General features: G+C 48.0%; 1 protein-coding gene across 1 annotated transcript in view; it reads right to left on the bottom strand.

Moving 5' to 3' along the window:
* Positions 1–2,707: 2,707 nt before the first annotated feature.
* Positions 2,708–18,807, bottom strand: part of LOC119407245 (BPTI/Kunitz domain-containing protein 3) — a 45,406-nt gene continuing 29,306 nt past the window's right edge. The window contains exons 2-5 of the mRNA XM_037674123.2: positions 11,625–11,950; positions 10,799–10,900; positions 5,771–5,956; positions 2,708–2,844 (exon numbers count right to left, since the gene is read on the bottom strand). Of these exons, the coding sequence (XP_037530051.1) occupies positions 2,834–2,844; positions 5,771–5,956; positions 10,799–10,900; positions 11,625–11,913 (588 nt within the window). The 5' untranslated portion in view covers positions 11,914–11,950 and the 3' untranslated portion in view covers positions 2,708–2,833. The remainder of the gene's footprint in view (positions 2,845–5,770; positions 5,957–10,798; positions 10,901–11,624; positions 11,951–18,807) is intronic.

Genomic DNA, 18,807 nt, shown 5'->3' with positions numbered 1-18,807 from the left:
TAAAATGACCTTTACATTATTATTCTATTTTTAGGTATTTCAACTGCTTTCATTGTTTTTGCATTCCAGGAATGTTCAATTTTGTTATGATAATTTTGTGCAATATCGTGCGCATATATCAGAAGCTGTTCTGCACTTTTGTCAGTATAAAAATTGTGTTTTTGAATATGTGCCCTAGTGCTATGTTCTGTTTTTTATTCCACTGTTCTTTAAATTCTTAACTTTGCCGAGAACTTTCGTGTTGTTTAGTGATGATGAACACGTGTATGTTAATTTCCTGTTTATAACTTCTGTTAATCTCTTGAGCCTATATTGCACCACATTTGAAGAAAATGTTGATTTTCGGAAACGAGGACAATAAAACGAGACCAAAGATATTTTGTGTTGGGAGTGCAATTCATTCTTTTGCGTTCTGGCACATGCTGCATGACTGCAGTGTTCGCAGAATGCCTGATTCCAAATTGCGCACATTCAAACGCGCAACGAACGCGCGGCGCAGTACGCGCAGCGGATGCAAAAAAAAAAAAAGCGCCTGGCGCGCTGCACAGCGCAGCACGCGGACGAGGGGGTCATAAAAGAAAGGGAGAGGAAGCCCGCATACGCAAACAAAACAAAAAGAAAAAAACTAGGCGCGCGCGAGGGAGCTAGGAGAGGAGGCGCAGCTGGTGTTAGTGTTGCCATGACGACGCATACCGTGTGCGCCGCCATTCTGCCGTTCGAGTCTCTGAATCCCAGCCGCCAGGATATTAACTGAAGGGACGTTTGGCGCTGCCAGCGCTGACGTCATGAATTAAGGCGTCCTATGGGAGGTATACGGAGTAAGCTCCCCCTGGTTCCCCGCTCGCCCTGTGAGAATTAACGGCCAGGCTAGATGGAAGATACGACGCGCGTAGCGTCCCTCTTCGCGTTCCACGACGCGAGGTCGGTAGCATGTCCAACGAACGCCAACGGAACGCGATCGTGCAAGTGCTCCGGCTTCGCATCGCCTCATGGTCCCCTTTAGCGGGAGATGGTGTAATTTTTGGTCACTGCAATGTTTTCGCGAACTATAAATGATGTGTTGAAAAATTCTTTTGCTGGTTTTAATACACATTACTGTGAATTACATCCATGCTTTTTTTATGCCGTCCTCAAAAGGAAGAAATTTAATTAAATGTGAAAACCGCATATATGGTGAATCCCGCGCAAATATGGCATCGACAAACGCATAATAAACACTGATACTCGGTATGCACTCTACCAAAGCGTCGTGAAACGTGAAGAGAAACGCTATGCGCGTTGTGTCTTCCCTCTAGCCTGGCAGTTAATTCTAACAGGGCGAGCAGGGAACGTTGTGCGACAGCCAGGCTATGGTGGCTAGCCAGGCGAGCGTCGGAGAGCTATTTTTCGATATGGATGAACGCTATGAGCGAGGGTTGGGCTGAAGCCACCACCTCGCGGTGTGTTAAACGAAATTACACTTCTATTGGAAACGCACCGAATGGGACGGCCGCAGCAACGGCGCGTTTTTTTGTTTTGTTTTTCTAGCCTGGTGGCACATAACATCACCCCGTTATTAAGGGGACGCTCAGCATCCATCCATCCATCCATGCAAGAGCATTGCGAGAGGAAAGTGTGAAAGATAAAAGGCGCGTTCAGGTACCTTCCATTATGTGTTTGGCGGTAGCTCCGTGTGCTAAACGCCCGCCAGCCATCGTCGCGGACCGAGAGGTCGTGGGTTCGACTCCTGTGAAAGGAACTTTTTCTTCGTTTTCTTCCTTTGCTATTTGATGGCGTTCATTTTGCTGACGTATTTACGTGACGGAAATACGTCATGAAAATCTTGGTGGAACCCGGCATAAAACACTTTCATGTTAAAATTTTCGGATTGTTGCTCTAAATAAAAATACTGGTGTCGAGAAACCTAAAACGAGTATTGTGGTGCCTGGGAATGCATCGAGTATGTTTCAATCACCGCTACCTTAAAAAATGCACTTTCGATTTCGATATCGAGGGGGCTTCTTAGTGACGTTTCATAGCAGTGCGACGTCACGCGGATACAGAAACTCGCGATATACTAGCGGCAAATCTGTCATCTGCTCGTAGTGCACATAAACAACGACGAGTGAATTGTCGTCCAGTGACCGTGGCAGTGATTTCTGCGATTTAGGCTGCATGGAGGACGCAGAGCTCGCAAACTCGTGGGAACTGTATTGATTCATTATACAAAGTGCATATAATGCCTTACATATGTGTAGTTGGTACCTTCTTCTCTGCAGAATGATGAGTAATAGCATAGCGGGTACTACCCCACTCCGCAAACATTTAAATGATTTATGGCGCAGTGGGTACCTTGCAAGTGTACTTGTAGAATAGCTGCCCCAGGAAAGTTTACGAAAGGCTCTAGACAGGCCGCTCTTCCAGCTTTCGCTGTGACTGTGCAGCCTGCTCCGGGCAAGCCTAGAGGCTTTTTTTTTTTTTTGAACTAGAAAGGCTGAACATTGTGTGACAGGCACGCTGAAGCCATAATTGTCTTTAGTGTCGTTGCTATCTCACTCTCTCGTGAGCTTGTTGCGGGTCTCATCTTTCCAGTGACGTCATCACGTGACGACGATTTCGTGACGGCAAGAAAGCGAAGAAGGCACGCGTAGCACAGGCGCATGCGCACATTGCTGTTTCGATGACCGCTTCACAGATGAATGTGTATATTAAAAAAAAATAATAACCACTTGGACTTCTCCTTTAATTTCCGCAAAAAAGCGTCCCACATGCCGACCGGCCTACGTGCTGTGTTTGTGAGCGTATAACTGTTAAAAGTCCTCGTTGCTGTCCACCGGCGTGTTCAAGGTCCTCGTCACGTTCGGCCTGTAATGAAACAGAAACGGTAAGGACTGTAAGTTCATCAGCTGCGCACACACGCGCTCAGATCAACACCGTTTCATAACACGATCAATACCGACTATGACTGTCGCGATCACGTCAACGGTACCAGATAGAGCTGGAGGATCACGGTTTTACACAGTATAGTAGCATTCCTTAAATGGGCCCCTTAAACAACCTCTGAAGTTGCAAAGAACGAGCCTGCTATTTTCTACAGACGTTTACCGCCTTTCCGGCACAGTTCCTGACTCCTGCAGGCTGTGCATATGTGACGTCACGAGGAAATAAGCTCTCCATTGGTCCATACACGAGAGATATCAGTTGTGAATTGCCTTCTACTCCGCGTTGCCACGCAGTCGCACACCCGTTCTGCCTTGTATCGCGTGACTATCGCGCTCGATCAAGTGGCTTCGCTTCGTTTTGTAAGTCTTCACTGTGCAAGCGGAGATAGCTTGCGTGTAGTTGAAAAGCGCGAAATACTGATAGGCTCTACGCTTGGTGCTGACATTGTCCGAATGTTTTATGAAGAAATAAGTGGCGAGAAGGAGATATCGCCTTTAGGAAGGGTACTCAAGGCGAGAAGAAAACCACTCTCGTCTTTGAACCATTTGAACTCCGAGTGATTTAGAGGCCCTTTAACACTTTCGTGACCGCGCCTATTCCCATCCATAGCTGGTATGTTATCGATGACTTCAAATTTTGGCGCTCTCTGAGCGCTTCTGGACAGCTAACGCCATTTAAGCGGTAAAACAGCTAGTATTTTATGAGTTTCGCGTTTGAGTTTCTTTTTGCCGCCGCGGGGAAGGGGGGGGGAGGGGGATTTCAAAGCTCCTTCGCAGTCGGGGAGATGGGCGCTCGTGGTTTCGGTTATGGCGTCGACGTCGCTCGCGAGCGCTCCACGGAAACGGCGAAGTTCTACGGATTCCGATTAATCTGAGCGGGAATCACTGGATGATGGTCGCAACACAGACACGGAAGATGACTTCTATTCGTCATAACTTCAGTGCGAACGGGGAAAGTGAGTCAAACCACCCCGGAACATCAGCAGGTATCCGCCGGTAAGTTTCGTCCTCTCCTCGGGCCGTTTTATCGCTGCCGCGCCTCGACGAAAACGTGTCCGGTGCATACTAAAGGTCACACCTCTTATCTGCAAGATGCCAACTTGGTTCGGGCGGGAGCATTTAGCGCCAGCTGCAGAATGAGTGAAGTTCTCTCAGCGTAGACGGCGCGGGGGGGGGGGGGGAGTGGACCTTGACCTAGCGCTCCGGAGCGCCGCGCGAAGGCTTCTTCGTGTTCTTTTTCACCGCGTGAAAAAGAACACGAGCATGATAGGTACTAGTGCTTATATTTTTGTATCTGTGTACGTAACCGTTGTACATACGGATATTATATTTGCATTAATATTCTCAAAGGGCTTTGCGTTCAAAACGTATATTCCGAGCTTTTTTTTTTCAATTTTTTACCCTGTGCAGAGTAGCCTTGATGTTTTTGTGAATTTTTTGATGCATTATCATTTGTTTGATTATTTTTTGGTAATATTCAGAATAAATTTGTTTATTGAAATTAATAGTTAGAAAGACCAATTCTTCCTCTATCATTTCCTGCCCTACACTTTAGCATCAATCATTTCTTGTGGCACGAAAAAAAAATATTTCCTGGACAACCCAAAAACAACCAATTTTTCCACAATCCCGAAAGGATTAAGAAGGCCGGTAAGGGGTGGGGAGTGGGTGTATTTCTGTGCATCAGGCCCGTAGTCAGGAATTTTTTTCGGGAGGGGGGGGGGGGCACTTGCTGAAAACCTTGACTATTTGAGAAAAACACCCATTTTCATTATTTATTTTTGGTAAAAACACCTACTTCACCAATATTTGGGGGGGGAGGGGGGGAGGCGGTCCTCCCTGGCTACGGGCCTGCTGTGCATGTAAACGCAGGAGTGTTAGATGGCGCGGGAGTGTTAGCCATGACGGCGTCAATTGGTTATCCGAAGGTTGTAGGTTCGGTCCCTACCAGCGGCAAGTTGTCTTTTGGTCCACTTTACTTTCTTTGGATTTATATCATAATTACCTTGTTACAGTTAAAGGCTAGAAATGATGCCCCTTCACTTTCCTTGGCGTCACCAGGTTGCACGTAAAAAAGAAAACGAGCCCTTCATCTATTTCTCTTCCTTCGTTCAAATAAAAAATACCATGTCATGTAAATCGTGCCGTACATGGCATGTAATTCATGATTTGCACATTACGACCTCTCGCTCATGTTCTTAATACACTTTTGTCCCGCCGTATCGATTTTGGTATCTATCAAGTTGACGAGACGGCCGCAAGACCACCAAGACCGTTGCACATAAATCATGCCATTCATGACATGCATATCATGGTTTTCATGCTATGACATGTCATTTATGTTCTCCATGCAGTGATGTCGCCATGTCATACCAATTTTGGTATCCATCCCGTTAACGAAATGGCCACGAGAGCCCAGAGTCGTAGGCAGCTATGCACAGACAGACAGACAGACAGACAGACAGACAGACAGACAGACAGACAGACAGACAGACAGACAGACAGACAGACAGACAGACAGGCAAGCAGGCAGGCAGGCAGGCAGGCAGGCAGGCAGTCAGGCAGGCAGGCAGGCAGGCAGGCAGGCAGGCAGGCAGGCAGGCAGGCAGGCAGATAGATAGATAGATAGATAGATAGATAGATAGATAGATAGATAGATAGATAGATAGATAGATAGATAGATAGATAGATAGATAGATAGATAGATAGATAGATAGATAGATAGATAGATAGATAGATAGATAGATAGATAGATAGATACGCTCAAAGTCGCAGAAGTTCGCAAAAAAAATGCTTCGCATTTAAAACGCGTCCGACGAGGCACACGCCGCACCCGCGTTAGCACGTGCCTTCGATGCATATCTTCCGGCACTCGTGCTTGGTGAGGAAATTGTTGAAGTTGCGGCCGCAGCCGGTGTAGGTGAACTCGCTGCACGATCTCCTGTCCGGGTCGTAGTAGTACATCACCATGTTCTGCAGGCACCAGCCGGGTTCCGGCGGCTGTGAACACGGGTCCTGGACGCACCGCGTGAACGCTGAAACCAGGTAAGGAACCAGTCAAGTTTCATTACGTACGTCCTCCGAGATCGGAATTAAAAGCAGCGCAATCTCGGATTCCATTGAATAACTCTAAAATTTTTGCATGAATATCTCAAATACATTCGTCTGTCGTAAGCGAAAGTCTCTGCAGGGGTGCACTGAGAGCTCAAATTTAGTCAAATTGTTGAATTCGCCGCGCTGATTGGCTCGTACGGAGCCAGCAGCCTCGGTGACTGGCTCAAGACGAAAAACTGTGACAGCTTTTGACTATGCGGCGGTATGAGAAATTGTCGCGCGGTCTTGCAGCTCGTGTTTCTACAGCTGCGTTTCAACGACCGGTGGGTTTGAAGAGAAGCCTCGCAATGGATGCAGTAGCTAAAATCAAAGCTTTGCCGCAATGCCAAAACGTTATGCGGTGAAGCATATTTTCAAACCAAAAGGGCACGCATGGTTGGCAGTACCGAGAAGGCTACAAAACAGGCACAGCAGTGCGCAGTGGTCTCTTTTAGGGGGGGGGGGGGGGCGAACTTTCAACCCTCCCCCTCTCCTATCGAGCGAGTCCGAAACCAAGCTCGGTATGAATGCAATAATGTGAATGATGCGATCACATGCCTCTACAAACGGCCTACCTTTGGTCCCCGGCTTTCCTGGGGTGGATGGTGGTAGTAAACAGTTCTTGGAATGCAACATCAAGTATCATCGGCTGCCTAAGTCGTCAAAAATTAGCATGTCCATAAACCTGCACTTTGAATCAATGGCGGTACAGGTTCGATGGAGTAAAGATGGCGCAATGTTGGCGCCCCCCCTTAGATGACTAGGGGTGGGGGGGGGGGGAGGGGCGACTGCCTCCTTGCCCCTCTGCCCTGTGATCAGCTTATGCCTATCGTACATAAATCATTGCAACTACGGTTATACTAGCTATACGCTACCTCTAAAGCTTACGATTACTATGGTATCCAATATTTTTTCGAGGGGGGGGGGGTTCAACCACTAGTTATGAATGTTCGTGCTTGAGTTGGTATGTATGCGGGCATATGTGTATATGTACACATGGCTTTTCTTGTGCCTCATGCTACCAACGTGTGATTGTCAGTTTACAGGATTCCTCAGAACGTATTTATTACACGCATGAAAAACTGAAATATTTCCGGATGGGGTGGGGGGTGGGGGGGGGCTACGTCAATGATGGTGGCGGAACGGCGGAAGCACCATATTTCCGCCTAGCGGCCGGCGATACAACTGTTTATGCGAAAGGAAACGTGACAGAAAGTCATCATTCGCGCCACCTTTCTCGCGATGACAAATTAAAAAAAAAGAAATAAAGAAAATCAAGCCTTGCACTGCTCAGGCCCGCTAGCAAAAGGCGAAGCCGCGGTTTGTGTTTACGCTCGATGTCGCCTTATATTCCCGTCGTCGTTTTTATTACGTCGCTGCAGACGTCGCAACAATTAGCCGACACCGTAAAACGAAAACAAGCCGGGTACCGTGTTTCCCCGCATTAAGTGCTCATCGCTCCTAGAAAAGCCGTCCACGTACAGATGGCTTTTGGCCATGAAGGCGAAACCTCCGGGGACCTACTGCGCGCGCGGTCACTATTTGTTGTTTCTTATGGCCGATTACGCAATATCAAGGGCGACCAGGGCCTACATAAAAGAGCATAGTTAATCTCGCTCCGTCTCGGTAGTACAGCGGTTACGGGGCTCGGCTCTGACCCGAAGGTCCCGGGTTCGATCCCGGCCTCGGCAGTCGCACTTCGATGAAGTCGAAACGCTAGATGCCCTTCTACAGTAGCGACGTCAGTGCGAGTTAAAGAACACCAGATGGTAGAAATTTTCGAAGCCCTTCACTACGGCGCGCCCTTTGGTACGTTAAACCACAAATATTATTATTAGCATAGTTTATCCGTTTTTCTAACAATATTCTATTGTGTGCTGCTTGCTGAGTAAAACGGATGTGTTGACTGTACACTCTTTGTGGCTCTGCCGTTGCACTGCGATATATCTTTGAAGGGTCCCTAAAACGGTTTTTCGAATGCGTGTAAGGCCTTAGCATGCAACATTACCTAACCTTGCACCACAAACTAAGTGAAGCACCTTGCATCGAGGAAGCAACGGGCCATTAAATGTTACCCTCGCAATGCTTTTGCTCCCCAAGTTCTTCTCCGAGTGGTTGGTTTCGCCGAGCCCTGAAATCTGCAAACGCTTAGTATGCGGACAGACTGAAGCTCCGTAGTAATTTGGACACACTAGGGAGTTTTCGAATAGGGGCCCCATAAGTTCGGGGCCCCAAAGCATTTGCGTGTGCTCGCTTTGGATCAAGCAGGAGCTAAGAGTTTTCGAATAGGGTCTGCGGTGCTTTGGACACTCCCCCAATTCTAGGACACTCTAGTCTTGGCCAAAAGCCGTCGCTTCAATGGGTGCCGTCATGTTTGTTTGAGGAAAAGCTTTAGGGGCAGGTTTTGGGGCTCCCGTTAAATTTGAGAAATAGCGTCTTCAACGCAAAACCCAAACGCTGTTTGGGTCTCGCGCATGCGCAGTGGCCTCGACGCTATTTCTTTGGGGCCCCAAAACGATTAGGGCCCCTATTCGAAAACTCCCTATACTATCTAATGAAGCCGACAGAGAATGAAGTCGAGGAAGACACGGGAGACATCAATTGTAGTTTGTAACTGCAGTGACGTCATTGCGACGTAAATTGGGAACGAATTAAGGTGCACGAAAGAACAACTTGCCATAGATATAGGGATCGAACCTACAACCATCGGATAACGCGTTCGCTGCTTTACCAAATACGCTGTTCCTATACCCCGCAGCGTGTCTGGTTGCGGTATACGCACACACGGGCACTAAGGGATCTGAAACACGCGGCCCGCGGCTTCACGCGGAATAAAGTTTTGTGGCTTTGCTAAATAGTACTCGCATTATTTTCTCGCCTATTGCAATTAATAGCGCTTTGTTCGGGTAAGCTACAGAGGCGGGACTGCTCTCAAGCATTTTATTTTTTTCCTTGAGGCACTCCATGAGGTCACTATGAGTTGAAGTATCACCGTGGAACAAAAACCGTATTTCAGAATCGGCGTCCACGTTTTCATCAACGTGGAAATGAGTATCGATGTGTTTTCGAAACCTGACGCCAAATCCCTTTTTGAATTAACCAATATATTGAATGTGGGAAAGGTGTTCTTTCAAATGGCAACGTCAGGTGACAATTCGAACTCTCTCCGACCCCTCTCCCCTTCCCCCTTTTTTTCCACGATCTTCAATGCTGTCCTTGTGGGACTAAAGATTTCGTGACTGCGGCCCGCTAGCTGAGGTAAGCTTGAGACCACTGGTTTACCGCTATCTATGCTGATCCAGACAGGATTTCTCGATCGCGATCAAGAATGATCGCTGTTACACGGTCCAAGCTAATCCGCTAATCCGGATCCAGTTTGGCGCAGACGTCAGCCAAGACGCGATATGGGAACCAGATCGAGATGGGAGGTCACGATCCCCTTGATCCCCATCGGGGCTGATCACGATCAAGAGTGCCCGTGTGACGCCGGTATAATACAAATGGGCGACTTAGCAGCCGATTAGGCTCCACAAGCTGTCTTCGTGTCCTTAGTATAGGATACAAGTGCAGAGGCCGTGGTCAGAGGTGGCACGATTCTAACTGCGCGTGCGTATAGCGGGAGCGTCAGTATAAACAGCAGCAACAGCTGCGCGTCCGCCCGGAGGTATGCAGCAAGCAGAGAGACGTAGCGTATGGAGGATGAGAGGTACTTGCGCGCCGCGATTCTGTGAACCGACGATGCGCGGTGCGGCCTGGCGGTATCGCTCGTGATTTACGACGCCTCGGCCACGGATGGACACTGCGCTGGAGTGAGGATCTGCACGTTTCCGCGTTACCACGAGCCGCGCAATCACGGACAAGGGGTTCGCATGCGTATGGTGGGCCCCGTTGCCGCTGGCGTAGCCGGGGCGCGGGAGGGGGTTTCAAACCCCTTGAAATTTTTCAGTTTTGCGTGTGTATACATACACGCACACATACAAACGCACGCACGAACATACATAAAGTATGGTGGACCCCCCAAATATTTGTGGCTGCGCCCCCGTCCGCTTCCTCTCCCGCAGATACGCTATTAATGTAAAGGCGAAAGCCTTAGATGCCTCATCAAGCGCGAAAAGTGACTGTCGGAGTCAACAATAGTGATGCAGAAAAGTAATCGTGTCATTTGGTGATCTGTAACGTCATCATGACGTCACAGATTGCCAAATTTTGTGACGTCGCTATGACGTCACTGTGAGGTCACACGACGTGGCGTCACATGACGACGCCCTCACGTGGCATCGTCGCTTGGTCAGAGGTGGACCGATCACGGAGTCAATGCAAAACCAGCCTCCAGGGGAGGTGCAGAAAGCTTGCACTGCCTGCGATCCAGGAGGCTGTACAATCGGCTGGGAAGAAAAACAAGATGGCTTTAGCCTTCGGGTCGTCTTAAGCGAATGCATAAGGCACCGTGAGATTTTTCAGTGGCGCAAGAAACGAGTGACACTCTTGTTTTCTTCCAAGCACTTCCGGTTGAGCACTTACTTCCTGTTTTCCGAATATTGATAATGAAGTCTTCTAAAAATAAAAATCCACGATTCTGGTTCAAGTTAAGAGTTACGTTGGATACGTATGATATGGGAGCACAAGTTTCCTTAGAGCCAAATAACTGTCAGGAAGATAATCAACGGAAATTAAATGAGTTCATTGAAAGATTATCAGCAGCTAGTATCGTTGGCGGCGCTAGCCCAATTAAGTGGCCCAGCGTTGTGGAAAGCAAAGGTGTTTTGGATATGCAACATACTTACCATCGCTGAACTTGTTGTGGAGCATGCTGCCGCTCCTTGCCAGCAACCTGATCTTTGTCTTGTAGTTGTTCTCGTTAATCTGGTCGACGTACTCAACCATGCCTGAATTAAAATGATCAGACGGCACGTGACGTTAGGCGAGATGATGCATGCCAGGCTGGAATTCTACACACCAGAAGTCAACAGACAACGTTTACTTTCATTAATGCAACTGTATAGTTGAGAAAACACTCGTAAAACGGATAGAGCACTGTTCTGGACACCCCAGGAAAATATATGTCTAAAACTGTAAATACACTGAACACCCTATATAATGTGTCCTTTTCATGTTTTAGCACTGAAAACTAACGTGGCGTTTTGCACATTTCTTACTCAGCGAAATCCCATGCCCAAGAAAAAAAAGAGAAGGAAAGAAAAAAAAAGTGTTTATCCTTACAAGGCATATAAATTATGCGGGTTGCTCAAGGTCAAAATGCAGGTACGTTTATGCCAGATAAATCTAAGACGTCTAGGTTATGTCTAAGAAATAGACGGCTTTATCAGATGGGTTTTATATAGACTGATTTTATCACATGACCTGATGGGCGTGCGCACATGGTGGGCAGGGCTGCACCATCTGGTTCAATCACTTTGCCTTTGAACTATACATGGGACATCACGGCGACGGCGTGAATGTGCTTCGAGTGTCCACAGAATTGTTATCGCAACAAAAGTGGTAATGTCAGTTGTCGTTGTTATAATTTGAGACGATAAAAATGTCGCTTATTTCTGCAGCCCACAATAAAGCACGACGCAGCGCGAGCAGACAGGCAGATAGTGCGCTTACGGCCCAGCAGTATGTGAAAGCGCCCTCTCCTGTCCGGCGGGGCTTCCCGATAGTTGATGACGTTCTTGATGCAGTGCTTGGCCCGCGGCTTGAACAGCGCCAGGTTGTGCACCGTGCCGACCAGCGATCGGTCTTCCTCGAACGAAGCGGCGACGTCGAAGTCCACGTCAGCCAGGGTGCAGCCGAGCAGCGCGGCTGCCGTCACCAGCGCTGACACGATGCGGACGCCGCTCGCTGCGCCGCCGCCGCCGCTCGCTCCGTCAGCAGCGCTGCCGGCAGAGGTTGGCATCCCGTGGCATCCGCTGTCCTCGGTGGCGCTACTGCGGCTGCGCGGCACAAATCAGGCGCTTAAAGGGGCTCTGCAACACTTTTTCAGCATGGTCACAAAACGCTGCCAATCGGTAGTCGAGGCTCCCGAGAACAAGTGAGCCAAACATTATAGCGCAGCACGCGGCCTGGAATGTACAATTAATTCTCAAAGTCCAGCTAGATATCGTTCCCTCTTCCCTCGACGCTTACTGAAAAACATTTATGTACAGAAGATATTTACACGGAGGGTGGGGAGCGGTCCTTAAGGGGCCACCCCGTGCAAACACTAAGTGGGCTTCCTCTTACGGGAGCCCACTGGTGTCAGCCGCGGCCTGGGCCAGCTCGACCAACGGGCCCGATGGGCCGTCAGGTCATAGCAGCCGAGCAAATGATGCCCGAAACCAGGGGCGTAGCCATAAATTTGTTTTCGGGGCGGGGGGGGGGGGGTTCAACCATACTTTATGTATGTTCGTGCGTGCGTTTCTATGTGAGCCTGTATATATACGCAAGCAAAATTGAGAATTTTCGGAGGGGTTGACCCCCCCCCCCCCCTCTCATGGCTACGCCCCTTCCCGAAACCCAAATAACCGCGCCATAAACACAAAGTCCACGGCCATTGGCTGATTTGAGCATCGTGAGCTGCATACTTACCGCCGCCGTTGTAGGATGCCGCGACGCTCGCTCGCGATCACACTGATATAAGCCGCGCATTAAAAAACAAAAAAACAAAAAAGCCGCTCATGGTCATGACGCGTCGTAGCTTCTTGCCCTCTTGTCCAGTGCCTCGCTCCCTATCGCAAAGCGCTGTTCTCTTCCGAGTCTGCTGCACATTGCTTTAGTTTTCTGCATATTAATTTGTCAGACCTACCGTTGCGCTTTCCTTGTCCAATTCAGTAAACATGAGGAGCAATTGGTCCCCTGAGTTACTCATCAATGCAATGCCATCAGCACGTTACTAAGGTACTCTCCCTTAACTCGTATCCCTAGTTCTTGCCAGTCTAGGGCCCTGAAAACGCGCGAGGGGGAGATAGAAAGCTAGGTGGGTAGACGAGATTAAGAAGTTTGCTGGTATAACGTGGCAGCAGCTAGCACAGGACCGGTTTGATTGGCGGAACACGGGAGAGGCCTTTGCCTTGCAGTGGGCGCAGTCAGGCTGACGATGATGATGATAAATTCCTTCACAACTGTATTGTCGTTCATTTCGACGTCATAGCTTCGTTATCGAAAGAGGAACCGAAGATCAGAAGGACATTTTCGAAGATTCTGCACCAAGACCTAAATAATAGCATGGCAATGTGACATTACAAAATTCAATCTATTTCATTATAATAATTGTTGGGGTTTAACGTCCCAAAACCGCGATATGATTATGAGGGACGCCGTAATGAAGGGCTCCGGTAATTTCGACCACCTGGGGTTGTTTAACGTGCACCTAAATCAAAGTGCACGAACCTCAATCACTTTCGCCTCCATCGAAAATGCGGCCGCCGTAGCCGGGATTCGATCCCGCGACCTTCGGGCCAGCAGTAGAGGACCATAACCACTAGACCACCGTGGTGGTTTGTTAACGTATAGTGATAAATCATTCTTTCAGCACTACAATGCCTACAGTAAGCTTAGCAGACCACAAGGTGTCACACTACGCTTGCTGCAGACGAGGACATGCCCAAGTCCAGATTTGATTAACTGGATATATCCGGAGAGAGAAATTGGAACCAGTAGTAGTAAATGTAATGACGTGATTACTCTTCACCCCATGCTTCGGCAGTGCCCCGCGGTCTTCACAGACAGTGACAAGGAAGAGGTTTGGTGGCAGCAAATGCTGCACAGTGAATCACTATTCGAAACATTACGGAATCTAGGGAAGGCCCAAGATGTGGCTGACGGGCTTGGCCTGACACTCTCAACGGGGGAGCGGCCCGCGTCAACCTAATGTGATCTTAAGGACCCAGTAAGGTTCTTCATACCATACCATACCATACCATACCATACCATACCATACCATACCATACCATACCATACCATACCATACCGTGTCATGCCATAAATTTCGACGTCATAGCTTCACTATCGAAAGAGGAAAATAAGATAACGGGACATTTTGTAAGATTCCGCACCAAATCCTGAATAAGGGTATGGTGTCACAAAATTCAATGTATTTCATTGTATCTGGTTAGTTTGCCTTCACTGCTGCTACGCCCCCCCCCCCCCTTTCCCATCCCGGCGCCCCCCTTTAGACGATCAGGGGAGACAGCCACCGCCTTGCCAACACCCCCCTCCCCCCTCTGCGCACACGCCTGTGTTCATTCCTATGGTACCGAAACGACCGCAGCGCCAGAACTTCGCGTGTACACCTCGCAGCGTCCAAGTGTCGAGAGACGTGCGAGCGGCCACGACGTTAGCACGTTATACGCCAGCTGCCTTTCGTCGCGAGTGGCAAAGCAACGGAGGCTCAAGTGGCGGCAACAGGCTCGTTAGCGACGAGGAAACAAAAGCAAACGAGCGTACTTAAAGGACGCGCCTCGATGGGGCAGAAAGCCAGGCACTTAGCGAGTGCGCGGAAGTGCCCGCTGATTGCACAAGGCTTATACGCAGAGTATACCAAGACGTGCAGGAGAACGCGAGGTCCTTGCCCGTGGGTTTGAAGGGGTACTGACAGGCCCGTAGCCACAGCAGTGGGGGCAACTGCTGAAAACCTTCACTATTTGAGAAAAACACCGATTTCCAAAGATTTATTTTCGGCAAAACATCCCTCTCCATCAAAATTTTGAGGGAAGGGGGCGCCCTAGACCCCCCCCCCCCCCGGCTACGGACCTGGGTACTGACATGAACATTTTCAGTTGTTTTTTTTTGCGTCAAATGAAAAGCCAAGCCCTCAAAAGCCTATAAAATGTACTGGTAAGCCTGAGTGCATCCCGAACAAGTAATCACAGCACCTTTTTAAAAGCTAGTTTCGGTTCCTACTGTACCCTGACGTCACAACACCTTATGAGCTTCTCGTCACGTGCCCACGCAAGATATCGTGACGTTTCCACGGCCGCTCAGTGGCTCCGTTGGTGACTCACAAGCGGCGATTTTGAACGTCTTCGGTGATGCACAAGCGGCCACTTCGGATGCTTTGGTGCCTAACGTCATCACGACAAGCCATACTGGTACTCAAAGTCACCAGAAATCACAGTGTAGCTTGACGTCACGCTAGTGTTGATATCAGTAGGTGCGCCATGCGAAAATGGACTTTAATGTCAAAATAAAATATCTCCTCAGCGTTTACTGAACTTCACACTTCCTCAGACCCGTCTCTGTATACAGGAGATTTGTATGGCAGAGTAAATTCGCATTCGAAAGTTGGTGTCGGTACTCCTTTAAGAGTACTTGACGCGCTATCGCGGTATAAATTTATAAATTCAAACGCACACAACTTAGAGGGACACTGCAGATAATAACAATTTTTCTCGTATAAGTAAATTACTTTTTCAGATACCAAGATCACCACGCTTGCCGGGAGAAGACGCTTGGCAAGCGAGAAGAGTCGCAAAAAGAAAATGTGGGTGGCGACGCCCACCTTGAAGTTCCCAAGTTCCCGCACCAGTCGTCGTGACGTCATAGATTTTGTGGCGTCTGCTGGGGTCTACGTAGTTCCCAATCGGTAAAAATGAAGTACATATGTATCGTGTGCTGACAAAGCCAGAGACTTGACGTACCAAGTTTCACGAAATTTCATTCAGCCAACGTTGCCAAAATACCAAAAAGACATTTAAAAATCTGTGACGTCACTACCGGAGATTTCGGCGGCAAATTTGAAAGTGAGACTTGTGACACGTATTTTCTCATCTATTAGTAAACCTATAATGGTGAAACTAACGACGCTAGAGTTTTACAGAGTATCATTTATCAGTCTAAACTAATTTATTGTTTCACTTTAGTGTCCATTTTAAGGGTTTTAACGCTTCCAGAATTCCTGTGATAGCCGGGTGCCATTTGGGCATCGTCGAATACCGCCATGCTGTCGGATTCGCCATTCTGTCATATCTGATTGGACCACAAGGCTGCTGCGGCGTCTCTCATTGGGTCTGATTGACGACATTACAGAATTTGACAACGCGGTGAAGTAGGACGCCGCCATCATTAGCATTGTCAGTAGGACATGAGGAGGGGGGATTTCAATCCCCTCTCCTTTTATGTACACACAATCACACATGCTCACATACATATCGTGGCCCGGAGTGAGTGGGGGAGGGGGGACTCTTCCTTCTTCCCTGCCTGAAGTAAAATCCTGGGTACGACCCGGGCTGGTGGCGACTTCCTGTGACACTTTGTCAACCCAAGTACCACGAGTACTGTTATCAAAAAGAAGGTTTATAATAGGTCAACGCGTTGATATTCAAGCCACTGTTGAATATTTACACCAGCAGTCAAGTAGCATATGCACTTGCTTACTGCAGAAAAAAAGCTGTGTTCTTCCGGTTGAACTCTGCACCGCTAGGCGGCGCCACTAACCAGACAGCTCAAAAAAGCTCACGAATGAAGAAAAAAAAAGAAAGAAAACAGGCCAGGCGTCTATTTGCCGTCGCCTCACTTCAAAGGGTTGATAATGAAGCTCATCAGTGCATCACCAAGTTTATACACGAAGTTAGCCGATAATCCGCAAACACTAAGAAGATTGCGGACAAACTAAAGCACACAAGCGCGATTTTAGCTTCAGCAGCATTCGGGTCAGTGGCCCTGGGAAATCAGACTCCAAATTGTATACACTTAAGACTACTTTAAAAGACGCGCATTTAAATAGACTGTATAATTACATGCCGTATGTTCCCTGTAATCACATTTAACCGGTGTTCTGTACGCGTTTCAATTCGCGTTGATGTGACGCCGGCGTGAATACGTGTAAGCGATGTCCCCCGCTAATGCTGTCACGTAAGCCGTGATGTACGGCGTCGTCATCAGGTCCCTTCTAACTTCCACAGAAAGAGAAAGTGCGTGTTCACTGCCAGGAAAAGCCACATGACACAAGGAAGGAAGCAAGCAAAAGAAAGCACGAAAAGGGAGCGAGGAGTGCTGTACAGACCCCTTCCCCTCCCCCTCGCCCCTGTCTTTTCCTCGGCGTATTCATATCTGGTGTCGCTGACAAGCGGTGACAGCAGCGACAGCACGATGCTCCGTTTCCGTTCGCGACGCTCATGCTCCACCTTTATTCAGCCGCCTCGAGTGCTCCCAATCGTATATCTCGGCCGCGTCGTTAGCGCGCGTGACTCTGTCGCTGTCGTCACGAGCTCTCTTGTAAGAACGTGAACAGAGCGAACGACAAGGGTACAATGAAAGGTGAAGACAAGAGCCGATGTCTTTATTCACTCTAACACTTCCTTCACAGGATGTACGAAGCATGCCCACGCAGTTTTTTTCTGCTTCGCGGACTACGCACGCAATCGCGATCGTCAGAATCGCACTCTTCAAACCCGCCGACCGACGTGAAAGCCATCGAACCCAGCTCCTACACTTTGTTAAAAAAGAAACTATGCTTGTTCTCATGCACAATAGGATCCGATGACAAACGGTATGTTGCGCGGCGCGCGGAGCAAACAACTCATTTATTGAGTGAACGTGCCATTCACTGACGGGCGAGGATTAAAACCTAAACAGTCTATAAGAAAATAATTAGGGGTGTGCGAATATTCGAAAATTTCGAATAACGAATCGAATAGCATACTATTCGATTCGGTACTCGAATCGAATAGTAGATACTCGAAATACCGAATATTTTTCGAATAGTGTTCAAATAATTAGCGCCGACGGAAGAATCCCAAGACAATGAAATTTTGGAACAGTTAAAGGGCATTTTTATTTTTTTAATCACTAAATTACGAGTATGCATACATCCCAAGCTTTTACGAAACTACCGACGCTATATTGATTACCGGATGAAGGCGTTTTTTTTTTTTAATGAGAGCTCCACACTCACTCAGTTTTTACTATGCTGCAGCTGCATCGTATTAATCAGTTCCTGACTTCACCTTGTAATAACTGAAGGTGCACCTGCATTCAGCTTCATGAATAGCAATAGATGCGAGGGTTGTGTTTGCGTAAATTGTTCTTGCAGATAGAGCTTTCAACACCGTTGTCTACATTTCTTCAGTGCCGAGGACCATGTTGCGATAGCAGGTTTATGTTTCATTACCGCCTTAGCTGTATGCATGGTGTTCGGTTCAAAATTGTTTAGATATTATGTCTCAGTTTTATTTAAAAGCAGGCGACAAAGTATCTGCCGTCACTGCTATATTTCAACCTGCAGTTACAAAATATTTCGAAGGCTCGGGTCGCTGCTGCGTACGAGCTTACCTCAGTTTTCATATACTGTGGTATTTTGAGTCTGTTAATAGTAAGCGTAATGCTCTTTGGTGAAAGTTTGGGAATATTTCTTTTAAAAAAATGTTGTGTAGTTCTAGTACCGTTTTCAGAATGGTTGTCTTACTATTCGAAAACTATTCGAAGAGTATTCCATTAGTATTCGTATTCGATTCGGTGTCATCGCTATTCGATTCGTATTCGATTCGGTTCCGAAATTCACTATTCGCACAGCCCTAAAAATAATTGCTTTAGTTATTAAGTCGAAAGCCTTAGAAGCCCCATCAATCGCAAAATTTGACCGGCGTTGTCGGCTTCAACACGAGTGATGCAAAAGTACATCATGACGTGATGACGTCACCATATGACGTCACAATGACGTCACTCATGCCAGAACTTGTGATGTCACCACGACTTCACTATGACGCGATCACACGACAACGTCGCGTGGTCAAAGGTGGGCCGATCACGGAGGCAGTGTAAAATCAGTTGATGCGCAAAAAGCTGGCAATGCCTCCGATCCCGGAGGCAGTGC

The sequence above is a fragment of the Rhipicephalus sanguineus genome, chromosome 10 (assembly GCF_013339695.2).
Source record: "Rhipicephalus sanguineus isolate Rsan-2018 chromosome 10, BIME_Rsan_1.4, whole genome shotgun sequence".
Lineage (NCBI taxonomy): Eukaryota > Metazoa > Arthropoda > Arachnida > Ixodida > Ixodidae > Rhipicephalus > Rhipicephalus sanguineus.
The sequence above is the reverse complement of the archived record's forward strand: the minus strand, read 5'-3'. Positions and strand labels throughout refer to the sequence as shown.